The sequence below is a fragment of the Medicago sativa genome, chromosome 4, assembly GCF_051527215.1.
Source record: "Medicago sativa cultivar Bolivia chromosome 4, Bolivia_mono, whole genome shotgun sequence".
NCBI lineage: Eukaryota > Viridiplantae > Streptophyta > Magnoliopsida > Fabales > Fabaceae > Medicago > Medicago sativa.
Window position 1 is genome coordinate 94,221,989 of NC_140752.1, and position 16,494 is coordinate 94,238,482.

General features: G+C 32.1%; 2 protein-coding genes across 3 annotated transcripts; one reads left to right on the forward strand and one right to left on the reverse strand.

Moving 5' to 3' along the window:
* Window positions 1-4,407: 4,407 nt before the first annotated feature.
* On the reverse strand, window positions 4,408-6,113 carry LOC146934014 (uncharacterized). Of its 2 annotated transcripts, XM_085705845.1 has the most exons (3): window positions 5,981-6,113; window positions 5,519-5,634; window positions 4,408-4,913 (listed from the first exon to the last, which is right to left on the reverse strand). In XM_085705845.1, exon 3 carries the CDS (start codon window positions 4,873-4,875, stop codon window positions 4,555-4,557), a length of 321 nt encoding a protein of 106 aa, XP_085561971.1. In that variant the 5' UTR covers window positions 4,876-4,913; window positions 5,519-5,634; window positions 5,981-6,113; the 3' UTR covers window positions 4,408-4,554. The 2 variants fall into 2 exon arrangements, with proteins under 2 accessions (XP_085561971.1, XP_085561972.1); XM_085705846.1 differs by lacking the exon at window positions 5,981-6,113 and having other exon boundaries at window positions 5,519-5,694.
* Window positions 6,114-6,325: 212 nt separating this feature from the next.
* Window positions 6,326-11,275, forward strand: LOC146934015 (Amidase family protein). The gene is given in 15 exon segments (XM_085705847.1): window positions 6,326-6,521; window positions 6,638-6,887; window positions 7,030-7,077; window positions 7,559-7,660; window positions 7,732-7,956; window positions 8,077-8,159; window positions 8,271-8,371; window positions 8,624-8,747; window positions 8,833-8,987; window positions 9,165-9,301; window positions 9,395-9,565; window positions 9,709-9,933; window positions 10,617-10,850; window positions 10,975-11,086; window positions 11,089-11,275. Coding segments are annotated over 14 exon segments (1,923 nt in total). The 5' UTR covers window positions 6,326-6,521; window positions 6,638-6,707; the 3' UTR covers window positions 11,115-11,275.
* Window positions 11,276-16,494: the final 5,219 nt, after the last annotated feature.

The following is a 16,494-nucleotide window of genomic DNA, read 5'->3' on the forward strand; positions in this document are numbered from 1 at the left end:
AATAAATCAAGTAATTAAAAAGTGGGCGTTACAAGCGTGCCTATAAAACTCAATGTCTTGAGGTTTTTTGTGAAGATGTGATATTCAATTTCATTTGTATGGTTGCTCTTAGTTCAATATGATGATCCAACTTAGTGAAACTTACTTTCATGGTTCATCAATTGTATAGTCCGATTCGATTTGATGGGAGAGCGAAAAAGATTCTTGGAGTTAGATCTAAGACATGGAGAGTCTCACACTTGAGATGATAAATGTAATGATATGTCAATTGCGATTTAAAGTCTCACTTTTGACTTGTAAAACCTATAACTCCTAAAACCTTAGAGTGTGTATGGATGAGGAAATGTAATGTTGTGAGAAAATTCAAATACGAGGTGTTTTTTTTTAAAGAAAATATGAGGTTAATTCTATTTTTTGGATAATAATTTGAAGAATTTTCAAAATGATAGAAATTTATGAAGTATTTTGTTCAAATTAAATTCAGAGAATTTCAAATGATAGAATCTTCATTGTTATAATTTTTCAATTTTTGCATTTTGGTCCTCGTAATTACCAAAATTTTCAATTTGACCCTAATAAAATTCCATAAATTGTAAATTGACCCCTCAAATTTTTCAAAAATTATAATTTGACCCTTAATTTGTTTTTTAAATTTACAAATTGACCCATAATTTCAATTTTCAAATTTGGCTCAAATTTTTTTAAATTTACATAAGTTGCCCATAATGATGACAATGAAATTTTTTATTACTCCATCCAAACAAAAGTATTGAGAAATGAAAGTAATTTAATTGAATCATTTAAATTGCCTAGATTTTTTTTAATTTTTTTTTCTCAATTGTCTCATCCAAACACACTCTTAAGGTTTTTGGTGAAGATGTGATATTCAATCTCAATTCTATAGTCGGTCTTAGTCCAATGTGATGATTCAATTCATTAAGTTCCTGTCATAGCCTAACAATCATTTCAGGCGATTCTTTAAAAAAAAAATCATTTCAAGTGATAAATTGTTGGTTTCATTAATCAACATGAACAATATCAATCAACTAGAATAAGATATTGAGTTAGATTCTAAACTGGCGTTGATTGATATAAGTTTATCTTAAAAGTACTTATACATAGACACACTTAGGTGACATACTCCCCTTAAACCCCAACACATATATGCAACATGTGGCAATGTGGGTCCAAAATAACATCATATCATTTGTTGCACATTACCAAAATACCATCCCACATAGGGTGTGTACAAAAGTGGTATGGAAAAAGGGTGTCTATCTATATTTTCCCTTATCTTAAAAACTTTATTACTCCGTCCGTTTCAAAATGAGTGTCACTTTAGCCAATTGCACACATATTAAGGAATGGAATAAAGTAGTCAAATGTCATAGCAATTTTATCAAATCATCCTAATCAACTATTGGTTTGTTTTTCATTAAAGAAAAAAATAATACTTTGGAAGTAGTGTAAGATAGTATTAATTGAAGGGTACAATTAAAAAGAAAAAATTATTATTGCATTGAAAACTGAAAGTGACATTCATTTTAAAACAATTTTTTTGGCTAAAACGACACTCATTTTGAAACGGAGGAGTATATCTTTGAACGTGTTGTTGACCTTTTCTAAGCCGTGACTTGTATATTAAGTAATTATTATTTTTTGGATAACAAGTAGTGTAACTGTGTGAGATGGATAATTTATTAAGAATAAAACTAGTTTAAGATAATGAGCAACGGATGAAAACAAAGATATGGGCGGCTCCCATGATTAAAGAACACTAAAACCATTAATCAAGTTCTTCTCCACATGACATTTTTCTTACAGTAAAGTTATCCACATGACATAATCACCAATAAATTACTTATTTTTCTTAGTTTATACACATAATACTAATTCAATGTACCACGAAAATGACACCATCACAAACAAATTATCAATTTGGTTACTAATTATCTTGTGTAAGTAGCTCTGAGATAGGAGTTGTTAATTATAGTTTAGGGATTCATTCCTCCCTAACCTTTAATAATATAAGCCTTTTATTTAATAAAAAAAAATATAAGCCTCTTGTTTTTTGTCTCAATTTTTTTAATGACAAGTATTAATATATATTAATTATTATGTTAATTTCTCCTCATCCAAAATTTGAACCCTAAATCTTTAAATCTCTTAACTCAACCAATTGAACTATACATCTATTATTTGCCCCAAAATTTTAGTTGCATTAAAAAAATTAAGATACAATTGATGATATCTTTTGGTCTCTATCCTAACAAGTTAAAAAAAAAATGCTAACTTGTGCACTTAGAGCACATGTTAAGATACCTAAATTAAAATAGAATTATGCATTGATTATTTCTTAAGAAGTTATAAATTAATGGGTCTTGCTAACAAGTGCCCTAAGGGCATTGTTTAAGGAACCCAAAAAAAGAAATTATGTCTTGAAAATACAAGTCAAACACTTTTTAAAGTTATAACCGTACGATTTCCAATGCAAAAATTGCTACTTTTAGATGCTTAAACAATGCCCTTAGGGCACTTGTTAGCATTTTCCTAAATTAATTTGTCATATAAATATTTACTATTAATGGAATTCTTAACATGTGCTTTAAGGACATAAGTTAACATGATCCTAAAAAAAACATTGATTATATTTATTTTTTCTAAATAAATTAAGGGTAAACGAGCCAAATGTCATTTTTCTAGATAAGCGAGTCCAAATGTCTTAATTTATTTATTTATCATATTTTTATTTGCCAAAAGAAAAAAAATTATCATCTTCTTATGTGTGTCTAACATGGACAGATGCACAAAGCTATTAAACGAGGGACTCAAGAAAGAAATTAATTTTTAAGCACTAACGACGTTAAACTTTTGTACATATACATCTAATTAAATTATACCATAATGCCACTTTTATTATGCACAAATTAAATCCTTATTAAAACATACATATACATTGCATATGATTTAGAGAAAATTATCAAATTATTTATATGATAATATAATTTATATATATAATCAGTATGTATACAATATATCAATTAGAAGAAGACGTAGGTGGATGGGGTTGGGGTTGGGGCCATGCTCCTCCCTTGAATCCGTTTTTGTTGTCTAAATCTAAAAAAAAAAAATTAGATTGATGACATACCTTAACCAAAATATTAGGTTCAAACTCATATTTGGACTTGAAGCAGTATTAAAATTCTCAGAGATAGTTTGCCATTCATTTGAATCTAGGGTTTGAAGGATTAGTCTTTGCATTTTCTCGTGAAAATACTCAATTCACAATAAAAAAAAAAAGCTTAAAAGAATAAAGAAGAATATTTCATACTAATGTATATGACTCAAGACATTGAAAGAGTATTTAGCAAAATGTTCAGAGTTCGATCATCATTGCTACTAACAAATTTCTCATCCTCCAACAAGCTAACCACTAACTAATTTTAACATTTGTATATAAAAAAATTAGACAAAATTGCATATTCGGTCTTGTAAGTTTGACATTTTAACTATGTTGGTTTTTTAAGCATTTATTTCCCTTCCATATTGGCTCAACTTGCAAGTCTCAAAATGTGTGCTTTTTCTGAATTCTTTAACCCCTGTTAAAAAAAAGGCCTATGTGGTTGTTAGATGATGGCGTACAGAAGACTGAAGTGATAAGTCCCAATCAACACAATATATTTTTCAATTAATTATTTTTTATTAAAATTTAAAATCTCAAATAAATTTTTGTGTTCTTCAATTCAAACTAAAAATACCTAGCAACTACGTCTTCAAAATACTGATGCAGTAGTATGATTACGAGGATTTGATTTTTTGCAAGTAAGTAGTATCATTGTTCTTGCCCCTCTCCAAGAGTGTTCTTTGCGAAAATCTAAATGCAACCATCTTGTACAAGCTCAACATTGTTTAATCAAACGACTCTCCAATATCGATTCTTCTTCGGCAAGAATAAATCAAACTCAACATTGTTTTACCATGAAATAGTTAAAATAAGAATGTGGAAACCAAATGTGGTGCAATGCTTTAAGAATCATCACAGCCATATGCAAACAAACAGTACGTGCTTTTTAGATGTGTCTTTTTGTTCAGACTTGTTAGTATGAGAATGGTTTCTAATATTAAAAATTGCCTACTCATATTTCTGGGAACCAATTTGGAGATTTGGAGTAGTTTGTCTTCCTTGTTGAAAAATCAATCAATAATGTAATTTCCTATCAGAGATACATATTCAAATCAACATATTCTCTTCTAATATCTGAATTAAAAGAGAAAAATGGAAAATCGTAGCTAATTTAGTTTGCACATACTTGTTAAAAAAATAGTTTGCACATAATACAATATCCCATCATTCATAAAAAATCACTAATGATACAAAGCTATAGATTTAGAAACAACGTCAAAAACTCATGATTAAATCATTATTCAAACGAGCTTTTATTGAAAATCCATCTAATAAACACATGGAGTATAATTGAACCTAATTTTGACAACATCATTTAGATTAAGGCCACATGTATAAATTGTGTTTACAATTTATACAATTGGACATGATCAATATACAGAGGATACTTTATAACTCACGAGTTCCTTTGAGGTTGAGCCAACAATAGAATGCGATTTTTTCTTAGGCGAAGAAGAGAATCCATTAGAGAATTCTGTAACAGAATTATATCTTCGATAATCAATTTTCTCTCCATAATCATCAACTCTTGAATGAGAAGCTGGTTCTCCATGGTAGCTGTATTGCCCTTGATTAGATTCATGGTAAAAATCGTTGTTACGTAGAGCACCTCCTGATGAAAGACATCTATATTTTCTGCGACTTTTTGTTTTCCTTATTACTCTGAAAATCATAGGCAGAAGACCCTCCATAATATGTATCACAATTCACAACCTTAATTCCTTCCTTCCTGAAGAATAATAAGTACAGAGAGAGAGAGAGAGGGAGAGAGATAGAATGTTGGGTTAGGTGAGTTTCGATTTTATTATTTTTATACAAGTATAAATTTATATATGAATGTGTTATATATGGTGACATGTTTTGTGTGCCAAAAGGACAATGTAGCATAGTATTAATTTAGTTAATATGAGTTTTGACTGGGCTAGCAGGGCAAGGCGCATGCCAATGAAACCAATCCGAATGTTGTTCTAAGGAAGAAGTTGCCTAAGTTAGTTATTTTTAGGATAATTTGACTTTTTATTTGGTCCATCTGTAAATGACATATTTGTGATGTCTACATGTAAACAACTATGCTTTTATTTTATTCCAAACCTCGTCATTCCACAAAAAGCCTTTTCCCCTAAAGGTTAATGGTTATGATCTGGATTCTAGAAGGTCTTTACATGAACTAATTACCGGATGCGCAAAGCTGCATTTGAAATGTAATTGACATGAATGGATAAGTAAAGTTTTTCTCACTCGATGATGAAGTGGTAAAAACACAACTAATAATATCAAGTGAAGATGTCAACGTAACAATATCAATATTACTCGATAAGCCTAAGTTTTACTCACAATAAAGTTTAGAGATGTCACTTTCTGGTTCAGTGGTAAAACAACAATCCTTGGACTCGAAAGTAAGTTCGAACCTTGTCCGCTATTGCCGCCTTCCTTAGCCACGCTTCTGGAGCCTTGCATATCACGTTAAATATGAACTAGTTGAGATACTTCTAATAAATTAAAGTTCATGTTAACTAATGTCGACATTAATTAAGGAAACAAAAATGATAAGTTTTACATTGAAAACATTATTTTCTATACTTTTAGGTTTTTAATTACACAAATTCATTTTTTTTTACTATACTTGTTTCCATAAATTAATTAACTTCTCTAATTGATAACAATTGAAAATAATCAAATCATCGACATAAGATATTAAAAAAAAAACAGAGAATATATTATAAGCAATATAAAATAATAAAACAAATTGTAAAAATGAATAAATTAGACGAACAGATTGTAGTATTATACATCTACCTCCCAAATACATTTGGCAACGCTGTCGCTGTTGATAAATTTGATTTATTGAATTGACGTATTTTCTATAATTAAGGACATTTGAATTGATTTTAATAGTTTATGATTAAATTATTGATATTGAGAAAGAGTAAAAAGGAGAATTGATTCATTAGATTGAAATGGTGTTACATCATAGTCATAGTATATATACATTTGAGAATTGTACTATCTAATGTGAAATGATCAAATTGTACTACACTAACTCAATTACTTGTACTGCAAGTTACTGTATGTTCTTGCTTCTCTTGAGCTGAATCTTCATTGTGTAATATAAATTGGTAATCTAGTGGTAGTTTAGAGAACAAATGAAGTGTTTATTTATTCTAAAAAAAGTGAGTACTAGGTATACTTAAGGCGAACGGACCAGCAGCATCTGCCGGACATGTGTACTGCAAATACAACAGGATTCAATGCATTTAAGTCAATTATTCTTATGTTTTCATCTCGCATCATCACTATTTGTAATTGAAAAAAACAAAGAAACAAGCAAACACCTACTGTATGATCTTATCATCAATGAATCAATAACATTTTTTTTTAAGGAATAATACTTAATTAATAATTTAAATATATTATAATATAGTAATAATAGTATATTGTCGTTGACTGAATCAGAAAAGAAAGAACTCCCAGACGCAGGTTCAATTCTGAACTCTGAACTTAACGAGAGCGGTCCGAAGAAAGCATGTTGAAGAACAACAAGTGTCCTGTAAATGCAGTTTCTGAACCGACACGTGGCAGAGGTGGTGGCACTTACAAATTTCACTTTTCTGTGATTTGTTGCTATCTTCTCTTCTCCGTTGTTCCCCTTCTCGCATATCCTTCCTCACCACTTTGTTCTTCCAACAAAAACCAACCGATCATGGTAATTCTACTTGTCTGCTTTCTCACTCTTTGTAACCAACTCTGTTTCTTACTGTCCATAAATTAATGAATTAATTGTAAGATAAGAAAAACTAGCACAATTTTTTTTTTTTTTTACCACACCCCTGACAAATGTACAACAGGTTAGAATCGTAAAAAGAATATGGAAAATATTCTGCCGCAAATTGCAGGTTAGTTAGTTAGTTAGTGGATTTTATTACTCAAGAATACTCCACTTGTTTGAGTGAATTACCAAAGGCTATTGTCCTTTCCTCTATTAAAAAAAATATCAGCAGTTAGTACTCCACTTGTTTAATGTGATGTGATGAACTGTAATGTTGGTTTGGTGCCCCAAGTTCAAGAGTAACAGTCAGTTTAAATTGACTTATTTGAGTTTATTCAGTGTGTTAAAAATTCCACATCCGATAAAAGATGACATAAACATGTGTTTATAAGTATTTTTGTAAGCTCTCCAAGATAGCTAATGAAAACAACTTATAGCTATACAAAATGAATTTAACTTTATTTATCTTTTCTTATACACAAGCGATGATGATGTTAGCTGCAATTGCAAATCAAGTTCTTTAGCCAAACATGGCTCAAATTTTGCAAGCATGCCTATATAGCTCGTTATTTTCATAATGTACTTTTTTCCTATTTGTTATCAATCAGGGAAGTATGAAGCAAAATCAATTTTCAGATAAGGAATGTAGTGTTCCCTGCCTAAGATGTTCCTTAGGTTTACTTGATGCCAACTTCTTCAAGGATGATCAGGTAATTTCGATTTTGATGACTTGGAGTTGTTACAGTTGATGCTTGGTGGTGACTAATTATGTTCCTCTTAGATTGACGAGATTGCTAAGGGTGTAAATGAGTTAAATGTTCCAATTATAAAAGCCAATAGAGAACTTGTAGCTTCTAAGAATGGAGGGCTGCAATATCCATCACCTTTAGTTTTCAGTGCGGATTGGGACTATAAACCAGTTCACTGCGCAACCAAAAGGTTCATATATCCTTCTATTTCGGAGATACGGAGACCAGAATCTGAAGAAGATATTGCTTTTTTGACTGTAAGTGATCTATATTGCTGAAAGACCGAAAAATTGATTTTAATTGTATCTGATGTAATTATTTTATCATGAGGTACTATTTCATGATTGGTTTATTTTTCCCTATTTGTTTTTAACCAGGTTCTTGAGTTAGGTGAACTCATCAAAACTAAACAAATTACTTCGCAGGAGCTTACACAAATATTCTTGCGGAGAATGAAAAAGTAGTATCGGAATGTTAATGTGCTACCAATTTTTGAAATATTTACTCTGTGTGTGTGCGTGTTGAAACTTATATCTTCTTAATTAACTTTATCTCCTGGAGTGAACGCCAGGTACAATCCTATTCTTGAAGCTGTAGTAACTTATACAGAAGAACTGGCAAGCAAGCAAGCAAAAGAAGCTGATGAATTGCTTAGCCAAGGAGTCTATCTAGGTTGTTATTCTTTCCTAGAGTGTAAAGTTATGAACAATTATGCCTGCTATACAAGATGAATAGAAATTAGGTCTGTCTATCTGTCTGATATCTTATGACAGATATCAGTCTTTTAAATAGTACTTTTGCGGAATATTATATTTTTATGATTAGAAAGCTGCCGCAACCTTCTGCATCCTTTTGGGATGTACTGTATATGCTATGAAGTATTGAATAGTTTAGTTTTAAAATAAATTTTGGTTTTCATTGAAGGGCCTCTTCATGGGATTCCTTATGGATTGAAGGACATAATATCAGTGCCAGAATACAAAACAACATGGGGATCAAAGTCATTTAAAAATCAAGTTATTGACATGGAAGCTTGGATCTATAAAAGGCGAGATACATGACAAAAAAATCTACAATCAGAAATTATGTTTTTGACTAATTTTTTTATATATATTGATGATGTTGTTCAACAGGTTGAAATCTGCAGGGGCTGTTCTTATTGCAAAGCTTGTTTCTGGATCATTGGCTTATGATGATGTCTGGTTTGGAGGCAGAACCAGGAACCCATGGAATATTGAGGAATTTTCTACGGGTTCCTCTGCTGGCCCTGCAGCAAGTACCTCAGCAGGTACTCTTCAATTACCCTTCCTAAACGCTTGCACTTTTGTTTCTGTCTTTTAGAGGTCCTTTCTGTTATATGGTTTATTTTACGATTTACTGGTCAAATGTGCCTAAAATTTTGTTTGTTTCCTTTATATGTGAGGCGTGCGTGTATTCGATTGTTTGATTTTGTTTATTGTGATAGGAATGGTTCCATTTGCGATAGGTTCAGAAACAGCTGGATCCATAACTTACCCTGCAGCTCGATGCGGTGTTACTGCATTGCGTCCAACTTTTGGTACTGTTGGTCGAACTGGTGTAATGAGCATATCAGAAAGCTTGGTAAAACTTAAAATTACCATGTTCTACCTTTGGAAAAACTTCAAATTGTATGTTGAATGTTAAACTGACATGTAAGTTGTGTAACCTTTATAGGATAAGCTTGGCCCTTTCTGTAGATCCGCAACTGATTGTGCTGTTGTTCTGGATATTGTTCGGGGAAGAGATCCTGAAGATCCCTCATCAAAAGATATCCTCATTGATGACCCGTTCCTGGTTGACATTACTAAGTTGACTGTTGGATATCTTGATGATGCCGAGATGGAGGTTTGTCGGCTGACCAATTTTTATTGTAAAGACATGTTCAAGTTTTGACATCAAATATTGCCAAATTCCATATAGTCATTTCCATTTTTTGAATGTTGTTAGGATAATACATGAAAAAGTCTTTATTTGCCATGACAACCCAGGTTGTTGATGTTCTTGCGTCAATGGGTGTCAAGATGGTTCCTTTCAAACTGAATTACACAGTTGATTCTGTTCAAGGTATATTAAATTTCACAATGGATGTTGATATGCTGGCTCACTTTGATCAGTGGCAGCGATCAGGGGAGGATAATTTGTATGAAGCCCAAGATCAGTGGCCCACTGAACTACACCGTGCCCGCTTAGTTCCAGCAGTGGACTATATACAGGTCTTTTATTTTGTTCCATTAAATAGTTAAATTAAACCATCTCATCTTTTTTATAGTAAGACAATTTGCGGCATTGTAGTGATAGAACTAGATGAGATTTTAGGAGAAAAATGATCTCTGACTTTGAACCCAAAGTAGTTTATGTAGCAGTGACTCCTCAGATTAATGTGTCCTGTGTCGGACATTTACACGTATGATTACATTCAATCACTTTTATTTTATCAATTATTGCCAGTCTCGATGTTAGTGTCATGTCTAGTGTCTTTTTTTCTATCTGTGCTTCATAGGAAGAAACGTTCTCCCAGATAGCAGCCTATCTGTTCGTATGCGAGGTAATGGTTGGGAACATACATGCGGAGAAATCAGTTTTTCTTTCCGCAAAAAGAATAAAACACATGTTGATTTAGGCTCCCCTCTGGTACTTTTGGTACAAGGCCATAGAACCTCAGAGTTTTCAGGTTTCTGAAGCGTCAAGTGCTTTTCAAACTTGAGAAACTGAATCTCATGACAATTGTATATTAATTTTGATGGCTTGCAGTTCTGTGTTTTTTATGTTGCTAAGTTTGACACTTGCAGAAAGATCAGGTTTTGTTTGAACTGCGTAAATCAATAGTTGAACGCCATTAGTTTATTTTATCTTTAGCTTCAATGATTAGCATTCAGATTTGAATTATTGCATACAGGCACAACGAGCACGGGGAAGGCTAATCAAAGAAATAAGAGAGTCTTTTACCGTGGATGCATTCATTGGAAATGCAACTGACTGGGAGAAAGTATGCATAGGCAACCTTGTTGGTTTACCAGTCATAGTAGTGCCAACAGGATTTACTAATATCTCTGATCTACCATCTGGTGGCAGCAGAAGAAGAACCACCATCACCACCGGCATTTATGCTCCCCCTAACCATGATCACATTGTAAGTTTGTGTGCAATCTGTGTTTAATATGCTTCTAAATTTTTACTAGGATAATCATGAATCAATGACTTGATTCTCTTCTTATCATTTGATATCAAAGCTTATTTCCCCTGTTTATCTGCAGGCTCTGGCGTTGGCAATGGCATATCAAGCAGTTACTAATCACCACATACAGCGGCCGCCTATTAATGATTTTGGTCCGAATGATAAGATACCGGATGATGCATCTATAGATGCTTACCACCCAGGGTTTTTGGTCCTTGAGCAACTGGGTGAAACGGCTTCAGCATCAGCGCACTGAGTTTTACTCGTAAAAAAGTTGTGTACCTCTACTTACAATTACAGTTAGGAGCATTAGTAATTTGGTGTGTATGCTCATTTTAGAGCTAAAAAGGGTAGATCAACCACGGACCGCCATGATAGGTGGACCGTGATGAACCACAACTTATAGCCATTAGATTGATATGTACATATCTTTTATTTTTATAACACCTTTTTCTTTATTATGTTATAAGTATAATTTTAAGATAATGTGTTTAAATTAATCAATGAAAGTAGCATTTATAAGTTTTGTAATGCACGAGGTACATCTACTGAAGCTCAGTGGCGATTTCTCACCCAGACAAGTAAGGATTCGAGAGTCATGTTGCAACACTAGGTACAACTCTCCAAGTTTGCATGCTGAGTTTTGTAACATTTTGACAACTGCTTTGATAGTGGTTCAGTAGTTTAACGGATAGAACTTCTTAAATATGATGATATTGTAATGAGTTATTATTTTGACACAAAATGAAATAACTAAAACTAGACAACAATTCAGATGATTAATCCGGTTTAAATACATGATTAATCATGTTTAGTACATGATAAATGAATATAGGTGTAGCAACTCAACCGTCCACATAAATTATAACCCAACCCAACTAAAATTTTGAACATCATTAATAACAAATTTCAAGTTTAAAATTTTGAATATAGGTGTAGCAACTCAACCATGCATATTTGAAAATAATGTAAATTTGAACACAATTTGGATGATTGTAATAGTTAACATGTACATTTAAACTTCTAATAATCATAAACTATAACAGCTTGTCGTATTTAACTATCATATCCACTATGTATATAAAGTTGGGTAAAGTTTTGTCGTATTTAAAGTTTATTAAAAACGCATGTTTAAACGATGATAACTATATACTCCCTCCGGTCTCAAATGTAAGAAACAAAAAAATAAAATTGGTGGTCTCAAATATAAGAAAAAGTATAGTAAAATGAACCTATTAAATGCTACAATTCCAAGTTTACCCTCATTAATGTCTTTACTACTCCAAGACAAGGGTAAAACTAGAAAAATATCACTTTTTATAATGACTTAAATGTGGTCAATCCACTTTCTTAATATGTGTGCATTTTTTTTTTTTGTTTCTTATATTTGAGACCGGAGGGAGTAAATTATTGTCTACTTTTATCAAGTTTAACCCCTCCAACTAACCCCAACCCTAATTTTACCCTAATTTTGTCTCTTTGCCACGCAATAAATGCTCACATTTGACCTTCTCATTCCCTTTGTCACGCATTAAATGCTCCTAAACCTCTATCATCATCCATAATCACGTTTGAACTTCTCATTTAAAAGCAAATGTGCCTCTTAAACGCATTAAATACTCACATTTGACATTCTTATTCCCTTTGCCACGCATTAAATGCTCACATTTGACCTTCTCATTCCCTTTTTAATATTTTTTATAATGCTTTGTAAAGTTTTTTTTTTTTTTTTGTCAAACGAACTTATAAACTATCTGCTATAAGGTATAAGAAAACTTCTTGACCTTGCTAAATTAAGCATTCACGTTTCTATCTCTCAATTTAAAAATAAGTGTTTATTAAATATGAAAATATTCTGATTCTTTCAAATGTCAATAGATTCGTAATGCACTGCTTGTTACAGATCTTATCTGAAGATAAAAACAAAACAACTTTCAATATAATCATAGAATAATAAGAAAATTTACAAAGAAGTACAGGCAAAATCAAACAAATTGGCAGAGAAACAAAGACCGACATAGAATAATTCTGTGTTGTGATGTTTTGTTTTGCTTAATTTCCTTGATTGGGGATGGAACTGTAGCTTGCATATGTGACACAAGTCTCACATAAGAATTTGATGAATACTAACTCTCGGAGTTGGCTTGGTGATATAGGCTTGAGACCTTAGAGTGTGTCAAGATCTTAAGTTCGAATCCTCTCAATGCCAACTTTTGTGAGCTAGTCTATATTTGCCCCGACTTTGTATTAGCACCGGGATGATTCAAACCTTAAATCTTGATAAGTGCACACTCTAAGATCTCAAACTTACACCACCAAATCAACTTCCGAGCATTAGTATCCATAAGTTTTTATGTTAGGTTCTTACGTGAGGATTGTGTCACATACACAAACTATAGTTTCAGTCCAAATTAATAAGTAAATTAATCAAAACAAAACATCACAACACAAACACACCTTAAAGGTTTCTATTGCTATTGTTAAATCCGGTGGGTTACCAATATTGATCATACCCATGGAATTCTTCATGGCATTTCGGTCGGACGCGCTCAATGACGTTCAAATGATTCTTAGTGGAACTCTAGATGCGTCCTAACCATCTCCTTGCAATTTTAGTCCAATTTTCAACTAAATTTTAATTTTGTGAACTTCAATTAGTATATTTTCATCCTCTTTGTTCAATGGCTTATCCTGCACTCGTACAAATAAATGTGTGTGGGTTAAATATATAATTATGAATAAATTGAGTAAGATCCCCATTTCACCAATTTGCATTGATCCATATCTGATAGTTCCCGCATGATGTGAAGATCAACTTGTATGAATAACTCTTGTCAAAGAAAATTTCCTTCATTCGAATATACCTAAAACATATGATTTTTTTTTAGGGACTAAAATATTTGGGTGTGGGCTAATTTAGTTTCGATTCTCCCATGTGTCAATTTGGGTTGGTTTTTAAAAAAATATACTAACACATTTCTTCAAAAAAAAAAAAATACTAACACATAGTAAGTTTTATTCAAATGATCACTATTATTTTGAACAACTCAACATGCATAGAAATAAAAGAAAAAGAGAAACAATTGATCAATTCACAAGGAATCTAAAAACTATGACGGATTTTTTGGTCACTTTGAATAATGTATTCCGATATAATTGTTCGAACTATTTAATTTCAATTCATCGAAATAATTGTTTGAAATAATATATAAGAACCAAAAATTATGTGTGTATGTGAAGGGAGAGAAAATAACAATTTATGGGAAGTGGAAAACGTTGGATAAAAAGTGGTAAACGGTTTTAGAGGTTTGAAAGATAAATTAAATCAACAAAAACTTTTGTGGATTAAAGGCAAAAACTACGGAGGCTGACGATCTGCTGCACCTGGATTCAATTCCTTGCAAGTACTTTTTTCATAAAGATTTTTTAAACTAATCAAAAAGGATTAGATTAGAGTTAATTAGGGTTACTTGCAACACTACCTAACATTTAATATAATAAAGATAAAGATAGTTGAATTGACAAAATATAAAATCTACATAGATTTATAATAAAAGGATGCAGCTTAAACAAGAGTTAGCTAGTTGCCGGTGTGGGAACTAACAAATATGATGTCTTGTTAGATCAATAAATAACATAAATAACATATTTACATGAACGGATGCAAATTGGAAAAATGAGAATCTTCCTCAATTTAATCATAATAACTATTTAATCCACACACATTTTTTGTACGATTGCAGAATGAGCCATGGGGCAAGGAGGATGAAAATATACTGATTAAAGCTCCCCAAGAATATAGTTGGGAACAATTGGAATGAAATTGCAAGGAGATTGTCAGGACGTACCGAGAATTTCATTAAGAACCATTGAAAACGCGTGTTTCGTACGCTAAGAACAAATCCATGAGCATGATCAATTATTGAGACCCAACCAAATTTCAACAATAGAAATGAAAGTTCAAAGAATGATTGTGAGTTTGGATCATACGCAAACTCAAAATCAATCTTACTCAAAATCAATTTTTAACTTTCTTTGCTATTTCTGAAATTTGGTTGGTTCCCAATATTGATCATGTTCATGGAATTCTTCTTGGCACTCTGGATACACTCAATGGCGTTCCATTGGTTCTTAATGGAACTCCTGGTACACCCTCGCAATCTCCTTGCAATTAGTCCAATTGTTCCCAGTTATATTTTTATGAGCTTTTATTAGTATATTTACCTCATCTTCGCTCAATGGCCCATGCTACAATCATACAAAACATTATGTGTGGACTACATATATAATTATGATTAAATTGAGAAAGATTCTCAATTCACCAATTTGCATCGATCTATTAGTTCGTCGGTGCCACCGTGGGAATTAACAAATGTAATATCTTGTTAGATCGATAATTATATTGTGCATGAACGGATGCAAATTGAAAAAATGAGAATCTTCCTCAATTTTATCATAATTAATTATTTAATCCACAACATTTTTGCTACAACTACAAAATTAGCCATGGAGCAAAGAGGAAGAAAATATACTAATTAAAGCTCCAAAAAAATATAGTTTGGAACAATTGGAGTGAAATTGCAAGGAGATTGTTAGGGTGTACCGAGAATTTCTTTAAGAACTACTGAAACACCATTAGCGTGCTTCGAAAGTTAAGAACAAATCCATGAGCATGATCAAAATTGAGAACCAACCAAATTTCATCAATAAAAATGAAAGTTGAGAGAGTGACTGTGAGTTTGGATCATACACAAACTCAAAATCAATCTTTAACTTCCATTGCTATTTCTGACATTTGGTTGGTTTCCAATAATGATATGTTCATGGAATTCCTCTTGGCACTCTGGATACACTAAATGACGTTCAATTGGCTCTTAATGGAACTCCCGGTACACCCTCGCAGTCTCCTTGCAATTAGTCCAATTGTTTCTAATTATATTTTTGGCTCATCCTACAATCATACAAAACATTGTGTATGGACTAGATATATATTTATGAGAAAATATAGGAAGATTCCCATTTCACCAATTTGCATCGATCTATTACTACATAAAATTTTAATTATCTATAACATATCATATTTTTTAGTTCCCGCAAAAGCACCGACGAACTAAAGTGTCAATCTCGAACAACAAAAATAGCGGTTGTATTCAAATTCTTCTACACAACACTAATATAATAATTGTACCGATTCACTATCCAACCCAAGTACAGTTAGTCCTGTCCACATCTAACAAAGTATTTTACCTTTCTTGAAGAACTTAACCCACTAAATGAGTATTTTTTGTTTTGCCCCTCCAGAGCACTGAGCATTCGTGCTACCACAAATTAAACTGAATATTATGAATATGTTTTTCATATCATATATGTCGAAGCTAGTGAGTGTATTGATTTGGTATAGCTTTCCATCGCAACAATGTAGTATACTAATTGTACTAAATTGCCCAAATTTACTTGCAGTTTTTATACTTCAAAAGGTCCCTAAATTATCTCCTCATTCTTTAACTAGACCGTTTCGATGTCCCGTTAATGTTCCTTAAACCGTAAAAATAAATACATATATATATAGGGGGCTTCTAATATACACACACTTAAAATA